Source organism: Wickerhamomyces anomalus (genome assembly GCF_001661255.1).
Source record: "Wickerhamomyces anomalus NRRL Y-366-8 unplaced genomic scaffold WICANscaffold_5, whole genome shotgun sequence".
NCBI lineage: Eukaryota > Fungi > Ascomycota > Saccharomycetes > Phaffomycetales > Wickerhamomycetaceae > Hansenula > Hansenula anomala.
Genome location: NW_017567114.1, coordinates 585,223 through 594,730, shown reverse-complemented (window position 1 = coordinate 594,730; position 9,508 = coordinate 585,223). Strand labels below are relative to the sequence as shown.

General features: G+C 34.5%; 6 protein-coding genes and 1 non-coding gene across 7 annotated transcripts; 2 read left to right on the top strand and 5 right to left on the bottom strand.

The window, feature by feature from the left end:
* Positions 1–582: 582 nt before the first annotated feature.
* WICANDRAFT_t116 lies at positions 583–654 on the top strand. The gene has a single exon. It is a non-coding gene; the product is annotated as a tRNA-Gln (tRNA).
* Positions 655–1,488: 834 nt separating this feature from the next.
* PCL1 (Pcl1p) lies at positions 1,489–2,040 on the bottom strand (the record flags this gene model as incomplete). Its single annotated transcript, XM_019180609.1, has 1 exon — positions 1,489–2,040. A coding segment is annotated over one exon (552 nt), but the record flags the coding sequence as incomplete, so codon positions are not given.
* A 1,068-nt stretch (positions 2,041–3,108) lies between these two features.
* WICANDRAFT_85234 (uncharacterized protein) lies at positions 3,109–4,599 on the bottom strand (the record flags this gene model as incomplete). Its single annotated transcript, XM_019185864.1, has 1 exon — positions 3,109–4,599. One exon carries the CDS (start codon positions 4,597–4,599, stop codon positions 3,109–3,111), a length of 1,491 nt encoding a protein of 496 aa, XP_019037320.1.
* Positions 4,600–4,986: 387 nt separating this feature from the next.
* PUS4 (pseudouridine synthase PUS4) lies at positions 4,987–6,156 on the bottom strand (the record flags this gene model as incomplete). Its single annotated transcript, XM_019185863.1, has 2 exons — positions 4,987–5,087; positions 5,124–6,156. The coding sequence occupies 2 exons, from the start codon at positions 6,154–6,156 to the stop codon at positions 4,987–4,989; spliced, it is 1,134 nt and encodes a 377-aa protein (XP_019037319.1).
* Positions 6,157–6,352: 196 nt separating this feature from the next.
* On the bottom strand, positions 6,353–7,367 carry SHR5 (Shr5p; the record flags this gene model as incomplete). Its single annotated transcript, XM_019182202.1, has 3 exons — positions 6,353–6,385; positions 6,439–6,537; positions 6,591–7,367. The coding sequence occupies 3 exons, from the start codon at positions 7,365–7,367 to the stop codon at positions 6,353–6,355; spliced, it is 909 nt and encodes a 302-aa protein (XP_019037318.1).
* A 51-nt stretch (positions 7,368–7,418) lies between these two features.
* MDY2 (Mdy2p) lies at positions 7,419–8,039 on the top strand (the record flags this gene model as incomplete). The annotated part of the gene is made up of 1 exon (XM_019183698.1): positions 7,419–8,039. The coding sequence occupies one exon, from the start codon at positions 7,419–7,421 to the stop codon at positions 8,037–8,039; it is 621 nt and encodes a 206-aa protein (XP_019037317.1).
* A 40-nt stretch (positions 8,040–8,079) lies between these two features.
* Positions 8,080–9,450, bottom strand: MSB3 (Rab GTPase-activating protein MSB3; the record flags this gene model as incomplete). Its single annotated transcript, XM_019182167.1, has 1 exon — positions 8,080–9,450. One exon carries the CDS (start codon positions 9,448–9,450, stop codon positions 8,080–8,082), a length of 1,371 nt encoding a protein of 456 aa, XP_019037316.1.
* Positions 9,451–9,508: the final 58 nt, after the last annotated feature.

Genomic DNA, 9,508 nt, shown 5'->3' with positions numbered 1-9,508 from the left:
TAAGAATTTTCCGAGTTTTTTGGGTTTTCTGCATTTTTTTTTGGGTTTTCAGTAGTATTTTCTTGATTTTTTTGGTTTTTTTCATAGTTTTCATTGGTTTCAGCTTCATTTGAAGCGTTTTGGGGGGTGTTTTCAGAGGTTTTATTTCCATCATTCGGTGGATTCTCCGAAACCCTATTCGGATCATCTTCTGATCCAGACATGGTAGTAAGTTGAAAGTAGGCTCTTTGGATAGCTGTTAATCTGTATTAACTGATTTGCTTGATTTTTATGTACTATAATTCACTTATAATACGTTTTTTTTTTTTTTGTATACAACAATAACATTATGCACTACAAGGAAGAAATGCTTTAAGCACGAACCAGTATAATTAAATACTGGAACAGTGTGGGATTCACCTGTATACATTTAGGCATACCCACTAAAACTCCCTCGCTTTCGGATTCACTTAACGTTAGAACAGGTTTTCAAATTCGAACCGGGAACCGTGTCACATATAATTGGAACCCTGGCCGCTGAACTATACGCCCGAAAGCAAATTTGGAATCTTAGTAAAGCACAAAAAGAAAAAATCATAAAATGGTTGTATAGTGTAGTGGTTATCACCTTCGGTTTTGATCCGGATAACCCCGGTTCGAATCCGGGTACGACCTTTTTTTTTGCATTGGTAACATCCGAACACCACGCTCGGTATACCGCGCCCACTCATTTTTTACCTATTAAATTACCATACAAAAAACTATTTGAAAGTCTTCTAAAAGTTTTGAAGGCAAGCTCACAAATCTTCACATATTCATAATTAAAGGTGTTTTGGAAAGCACATATTTTGGTTGATTGGAATCAAGCTCTATATACGTAAGTACGTCGAGAGTAAGATTTTAATAAATTTACTGGAATCAGTTCTCCAAGATCATCAGTATGGGTTTTATTAAGTCTACGATCAAAATAAGTTGTTATAAATAATGCCAGTATATTTTTTATCTAATAGTATATTCCCTTAATTTAAAACCTAATTGTAAAAACCCTTTAAAAATCATGTAACCGAAAAACCAAAATTTGAAAACTAATTTCGAAAGACAAATGAAATAGAATGTGAAAAATAAAATATTGTAACGAATGAATGAATGAATGAATGAATGAATGAAAGTTTAACCAAGTTAATGCAAATAATTTGGAATCATGTAATTGAACTCATTTAAACCATTTTCCATTAATGTAGGCATGGAGGTATTATTCCCAAGATCTTTTTGCAGAGTGGATGATTGATATAGATATGAGCGATTGATATCAGTTGAAAGATCATCATCTGGGGATGAGTCAATTGAGGAACATGAAGAAAGTGAGGAGATCGAGGATGTTGATAAGCTTCTATAATGTGATTGATCTTTTTGTAAATCAACATATGAATGTAATTGAGTGGATGAGGCAGTTGAAGGTAGTGGAGAGACCAAATTTGATGCTATTTGTTGGTGTTGTTTTTGTTTAATGATATGACGACGAACTCTTGAAGTTTTTCTCAAATCAGCTTTGATTGGATCAATAAATCTTTTCAACGAACGAATTAGGTCAGTATTTGAAACTGACAAATCCCAATCCATAAGTGATAACAATTGACGTTCCATCAAATTGACATCTTCAGATTTGAAAAGACCATCGGTATATTTTGCCCAATGGTAGTTTTTTGGAGAACTATCATTGTGGAATTTTGAAGAGAGAATCAAACAAGCCAAAAAGATTCTGTGTAAAGTGCATGGTAAACCTTCAGCATTTTTTGGTAGTTTAGCACTTAATCTTTCCAAATAAACTAAAGTTGTCAACAAAGTACCAGTGTAAACATTTGTGTATCTAACAAGACGTGAAATGAAAGTCATTAATGATGGTAAATTCTTTGATGATTTTTGATTTGGACTTGAAGGTGGTGAAGGTAGAACAGTTTTTGATTTTTTGCATTGGATAACCTTGAGTGTAACGTTGACAATGTGTGAAAGCATGTCTTGAGTAACTGGAGAAGACATCAATAAAGATAAAGCTTGTTGGTCAGACATATTGAATTGTAAAGGGAGATGGTGATAATTGAAGCACTGGAGTGAGTGATAGTGGTTGCAAACAATCACAGCATGGTTGACGAGAGGCAGAAGAACTGGAGTATATATATGCCATTTGGAGCCTGATAGAGTTGAAGGTTCACGGTCAATGTTTTCATCAAAACAGAAGGAGTCGCGTCTCAACTGCACCTGCCACAAATTTTTCAACCCTTTGGAAACGAAAACAAAACAAAATTTGGATCGCGCGTCGAAAAAACCGTTCTCGAACGAAAAATTAGTGTGCACGAGTACAAAAGAGTGTGATGGATAGGAGAGAAATTTACATTGTGTGGTTGTGGATGTGTAGTCAGATTGAGATGTCATTTTAGGCTTTGAAGCACCAAACTTGGGTTCATTTTAGTGACTTGTATGGCCATTGATCATGGTGTTGATTAGGACTGTATTTACTTGTATTGCAATTAATTTAACGAATCGAGGCCATCTCTCGAAGCACAGATGTCTATACCAAAGCACCTATTAATGAGATGATTCTCTCCATATGGTTGGTTGTACAACCTTTTTCGTTATCTAGTTTGATTTTGCACAGGCTACAGTCTGAGTTAAAGATGTGCTTCATTTAATTTGTTCCTGAGTATTATCCCAAAGTGGAACTCTTATTTATTCGATGCGCAGTTTATATGTCCCTTACAACCTCAAACCAACACTGGGAATTTATCAGACACGCTGCTGCTAATTAGTTGACCACAAAAGGAAACTTTCGCTGCACATGATTTCGAGATTTTTTTTTCACGCGTTTTTGTGTCGAGCGAGAATGGGCCAAAAAAATTGAAATTTTAGCGTGTCTGATGAGATCAACTGTGAAAAGAAAGTGTTTGGCAAGTTGAAATAATAATCGAAAGGCTTGAGGCTATAGTGCACTCCTTGAGATGGGCCACTGGCCTTGACCCTCTGCTAATCAACACTACGCGGATTGAAAGAGTTTAATGGAAAAGGAGCTTAATGGTGCCTGCTACAAAATTTCAAACCACATTATTTACAACGTTTAATTATTATTATTACACCTTACTCCTGCTTGATCGTAGAATTCTTAAAATCGTTGGCTTCACCTTCACCAAAAAACTTTTTGAATCTTTCTTCAATACTCAACAACAATTGAAGATCATCTTCAGTCCATGTTGGGAAAGGACGTCCTGTTTGACCTATAGGTTCAACACCTCCTCCAATTGAAGTCAACAGATTAAGAAATTCATGTTTTTTACCAAAGTCTATTGTATGATAAGCTCTTTGATCACCTTTTTCTATAAATCTTTGTAAAGTCCATTGTAATTGTTCATTCAATGGAGGTAGTACCACTTTCCCTGCTAGGAATCTTGAAACCAAAACTGCTTGATATTCAAAAGCTCTGAATGAAATAGCATCTGTTGGCACTCCAATAAGCGATAATAATGGATCCTTAATGCTGAATGTATGTAGATAAAGATCTGGATTGATATAACCAGTTGTGAAATTTGGGTAAAGGTCTTTTAAAAATGGATAGCTGAATCTAAACCCCGTTGCATAAATGATTTGATCAGGGTTTTCAACAGTTGTACCATCTGCAAAATGAACAATAATATCTTGATCATTAACAAGTTCATATTTGGTGATAACTGGTTTCAGTGTAGTGTTTTCAGCTCCGTCAAATCTCAATGGACCTTTGCTTCTTCTAGATTGATAAACAAACTTTGCATCTTTAGATGTAATATCCACAATATCTGCACCTGATGCACGACTTCCAATAACAATGATTGTTTGATCTTTAAAATCATCATTCGCACGGAATGTCTTGGAATGTTTCACTTTTGATGGGAATCTATGATATACTTCATCTAATCCTGGAACTTTTGGAATTGATGGAACATGATAATGACCAGTTGCAATCACCACTGAATCAAAACTTTCTTTTCTCCAATGATCAATATAATTACCATCGTTATCTTTTTCATCAGTTTCAGTTCTCAAAGTCAATTCAAATTGGGTATCACTAGTTGAATAATCCTTCGTTATATCCTCCACAGTAGTTCTTAGAACGACATGATCTCTATGTCTATTGATATAACGATCAATATAATCTCTAATGGCAACACCACGAATATAATGGCCATCAACATAAAGTTTTTCATCAGCACCCCATGTTTTTTCATCACTGTAAGTCATCAATTGTTCTGGGATATTTGTTCTCAAATCTTCATAAGATGCAGTATGTAAATATCTTTGTTGTTGAGTTCTTGGTAGTTTAGTCACATCTTTTGCATTTTGGAAATCTTTTGGAATCTTAACTTTAGGGTCTAATTGATCTTGAGTAAAACCAGGTGGAACATCTAATTGATCAGGTTTATGATCCAAGACCCAAACACCACCTAAAACATCTCTTCTTTCGAAAAGAACAATTTTTTCAAATTTTTCCTCTTTGATTAAAGAATCTAACGCAATAGCACCGGATGCACCACCACCAATGATTGCAACTGATTTCACCTTACGAGGGAGAACTCTAACTTCGTTTGTATGTGTCATTATAGCCATATGTAGTGACGATCCAGCTCCATGATTTATATTCAACCAAAGGTATCTTGATGTATTTATACCAGAGACTCCTATTGGGAAAACTGTGGTTCCTCAAAGTGTGGATTCCCTTGCAACAGTGGCACATTCAAGAGTCAGCTCATTTTTGGTTGTATTCCAAGTTGCAACAGGCTCATCAAGCGAATGAGCTTGTGCACAGCTAGCTATAAGTGCATCCATCTTGTTCTAAACCACACCATCATGTGTCAATTCTCACTACATTCTTCAAGTATTCGCCAAAGAAAACAGCCCCCACTGATTTTTTTTGAGTGTATCGAGCCTGCCAATTGTACGTGTCAGTAGTCTCTACAAATAAATATCATTAAATCACTTTCTACTCTATTCTACTTGGTCTATGGTTCTCTTCTTGGATGTTTCTCCATCTTCTTCTTCCTCCTCTTCCTGTTTGGCCTTCTTCTCCTTATATTCCTTCTCAGCTTCTGCAAATAATTCAGATAAATTCTTGATTTCTTCACCACCTTTATCGAAAACTTGTTTCAACACAGGACCCCAAACTTCAGGGTCTCTTTCAGTGAAATCTTCAAGTTTAAAGACATTTTTCTCTAATTCCCATTCAGCTTGTTGAAGCCTTATCAATTTAACCATGTATGCAGATGATTGAACAGCTTTCCCAATGTCACTAATTAATGATCTAATATAGGTACCGGAGCTAACAGATGCTGTAAAGTGTAATAATGGAGCCTTGTAATTTTCCACTTTTTCTGATCCATCTGATGGTTTTGGTTTTTCAATTTCAAAGCTTTCCTCAGCATTTCCTTGCTTTTCAGCATATTCTTTGGAAAAATATAGTTTATTATCATTCAAGGTTGGGTTTTTAGATAAAGCTTCTTCAATAGTTATTTCACCATCATCACCTTCCACTTCTGTTGATTTGATAAACTCGTAATCATGATCCTTGGTTAATGAATCATCCTCTATTTTTAAATCATATATTTGGACTTCTCTTGGTTCAATTGGTCTAGGTAATGGTAGATTTTGTCTAGCATATTCATATAAAGGTTTACCATCCATTTTCAAAGCTGCAAAGATTGGTGGTGTTTGCTTTAAATGTCCAATGAATTTCTCAGGTATTTTTTCCAAATCTTGTTTTGTTATATGAGATGATGCATTTTTAGTTAAAACTTCACCTTCAACATCACCACTTGTTGTTGAGGCACCGAAAAGAGCTTCAGCTTCATAAGTTTTAACAGTTCCTGAAAGATAATTTTGTAATTTTTTGGTACCATTACCAACACCAACAACTAAAACACCAGTAGCTAATGGATCCAAGGTACCACCATGGCCCATCTTCACTTTTGTATGTTTACGCATTTGTCTTCTTGATGCCTTTTTACCTGAAGTTTCTTGGATAGCTTGCATCTTTGAACCTCTAATATCAGCCAATTGTTTGGCAAACACTGGTGAATCAGTAAAGATATGCTGAAGTTGTGCAATGAACTTGGAGGATGTGATACCTTGAGGCTTTGAAATAGCGAGAATCCCGTTCATTCCTTGGATTTGATCAGACATTGAGAAATGCGTTATATCGTTCTGTTCCTTATTGTTCAGTTGTTGGTGATTTCTTTCAAGGGCTTAAAAAAATTTCAAAGCTCATCGATTTTAAAATTTTCGCGAATGCGTTTGAGTGACACAAAATTTTGGTGAAACTACATGGAATTTTTGATCTGATTGGATTGTCCATTGATTATAAATTGGGTTTTGGTATCTGGAAGTCAATCTAATTAAAGGTTAGTATAATTTCAAGGTTCGTTGGAATTTGGTTAAACATACCGAAAGATAAGCTGTCCTCCGGGGTGAAATGATCTTGACACCTCTTGGTTCCAATTCTTTGTTGGTTTCAACTATAAATTGTTCTAACTCATCAAGTAGCTTATTTATATTATTAGTAGTTAGCTTAATGGATATTAATTTAAAATACTCACCCTTTTGGACTGGAATTTGAAGATATCACTCAGAAGCCAAAATGTCAACATGTCTAAAAGAAATTCTAAAATGTTCCAAAAATGATAACTTGAATAACAATTCCTTATTTTGGAGTTGATCGTTGTCATTAATTCTGTAAATTCATCATCATCGAAATATTTGCTTAATGGACTTATTGATGTAGTACCAAATAGTTGACCTTCATATATACCCTTGGGTATGAATTCTTTAATCAAGTCATCATTTTCATTAGATTCACCACCAATAGATTCTTGAATAGCAGCAGCTTCATTGCCTGGAAGTAATGTTGAATATTCAGGGTACACTATTCCTTTAACACCAAAGATTCTGGGTATCCTTACAATTCTTGTTTCTTTATTCAATTCTGAATCTTCTGGGACAGAATAGTTGGGGAAATGTGTAATCACAACAGCTTGGTCGTGGATATCATGGAATCCAGTTCTCAAGTCGGTGTAGTTATTAACCATGTATTCGTGATAGTTGAAGAATAGCAGCTTATCCTGCTGTGGTTCATTATGGTCATTTTGGTTTGTGGCATCTGTTCCCTTGTTGATTGGAGTGTTTGTGGTGTCGTACTTGACGGTGGCTGTTGCTGTTGACTGCTGAGTCTCTGTGTGGTTGATGGTGGTGGACCCTGCCAGACGTCGTTGGAGTCTTTGGAGCTGTTCATTCGTTGTCTGTTTGGACTCTTTGAAGTGTTTTGGGCTCAAAGCGATGTTTGATTTTTTGAATAAAAAAAAGGTTGAGAAAAACATGAGCCATAATTATAGTACAAAGTAATCCAACTACAATTAGCTACCAAAAAAATGAGCGTTGCTACTAGTGCTACTCAATCAGAAAGAGAATTCGCCTCCAACTATCTCACTTTGCTCTCGGTTTCAGACTCAAAGATCGTGATACCTGCTGATTACAGAAAGGACCTTAAGGACATTTCAACATTAGGAATAAAACTTCCAAAACTTCCAGTCTCAAAGAAACAAGTCAATGGTGATTCTAATGATTCTGATCAAATAATCGATGTCACTTTCAAATCCATCAAACCTCCAAGATTCAACACCTCTTTCAAGAGCTCTACATCAAACACACTCTTTGAAGTCAAAACTTTACTAGTTAAAAATGAAGGTAATTTACAAGGAATCACACAATCTCAAATCAAATTATTAGTGAAAGGTAAAGTTATCCAAGACTCAGTGCTGTTAGGATCAGTAGCTAATTGTGAAGAACACGTTACATTCACAGTGATGATCAATAAAGATAAAACAAGTGATTCTACACCGGTTTCCACACCTGAACCTTCTACAATTACACCAATAACTAAAGAAATCGAACTTCCATGGGATGAAATTAAAGTATTATTACAAGAAAAGGGGATTGATGCAAGTTCTGCTATAACTAGACTACAAAAAGGTTGGGAATTAACAAAATGAATGGTGTATATGCAATGGATTTTCCTTTTTATTATTTCATTTACGTTGGTTTCTTTCGAAGGTTTCTCATTCTTCTTGTAAGATTTTTATTCCAATGAACACCTGGCAAACCTTTCTTAAAACCATAAACATCAGGTTGCCATAAAGATTCATTTAATAAGCCTCTATTAAAATTAGCATCATTAATATCTGAAGATTCTTTATATTTTTGTCTTCGTTCTCCAACAAATTTCCTGCATCTGTTGATATCTTCTTGTGTTAAATTATTAAACCCATGTTTTTTTTTAAAAATTAAATCAAATAAAGTTGAAGGATCTATTATTGATTTTGGAGCATTTTGAATGATTTGGAAAACTTCCATTTCATCATGATGTACAATTAATCTTGGTTCTAATAATTTGAAAATTGATAATGAAGTTTTGAAGAAAAAACTTGATTCTTCATAGAAAAAACAGTCCCAAACTCTCAAAGTGGTCTCTATAGGTAAAATTCCAATAAAAGCACTCATAAACCAACTTGAAGTACACAGCGTAACTGGGGGTAATTTAACCAAGAAATCATAATGTTCACTGTTTGGATCAATTGAATCATCAAAGTTTATACTAATGATTTTTTGCCAAGTCTCTGGTAAATATTCCTTTATAGTTAGCATTAAAACACCTTGATCAATATTAACACCTTCTAAATTGATTTCATGAACACCTGGTAAATATTTTGAAGTTATTATAACCAACATCCAAAATGCCTTCTCTTCATCCATAAAGATTAAAAGTAAACCAACAATGAAATTTAAAGATTGACAATAACCAATTGAAGGTTGATATGTAGCAAATGCAACCAATACTCTTCTTAGTGCTTGAATCAAAGGTGTTTCAGGAGTTACTGTGGAGCTTGTTCTTTCAGGTCTAAAATGAATATTATCTGGGAAAGTTCTATTTAAATCCCTCTCTATAATCTCTGTATCTTTATTATGCATGTTAACAGTTGATTCAACCAATTTATCATATAACCCTTTGTTACTGTTAAGTTTGTCTTGACCTTTAGCAAAATACCACCATGCATTACCTCTCCATTCAGCAGGAATACCTTTTCTAATGTATCGTTTCAATTTTTCAGATCTTGCAGGGAATCTTTCAGGGTTATCATTATCTAAGCTTAAACCACTTTTGATCATTAAAGTTTCCCATTTTTTTTTACGTCTTGCACAATGTTTTGAATAATCTACCCACCAATCATTATATTCTAATTCACTAACAAAGTTTGATTTCTTCTTGAAACCATATCTATCACGATTCGATCCAATTTTGGTTTGACTTTCTTCAATTGAAAGCCGTATTTTAGATGCTGATTTTCTGGAACTTTGAATTGTTTCTAAATCATTTGCAGTTGCGCTTTTGTTTAATTTATCCATTGATTTATTAGCAATGCTTGAAGATGAATAATTATTTGAATCAACAATATCTTTACCC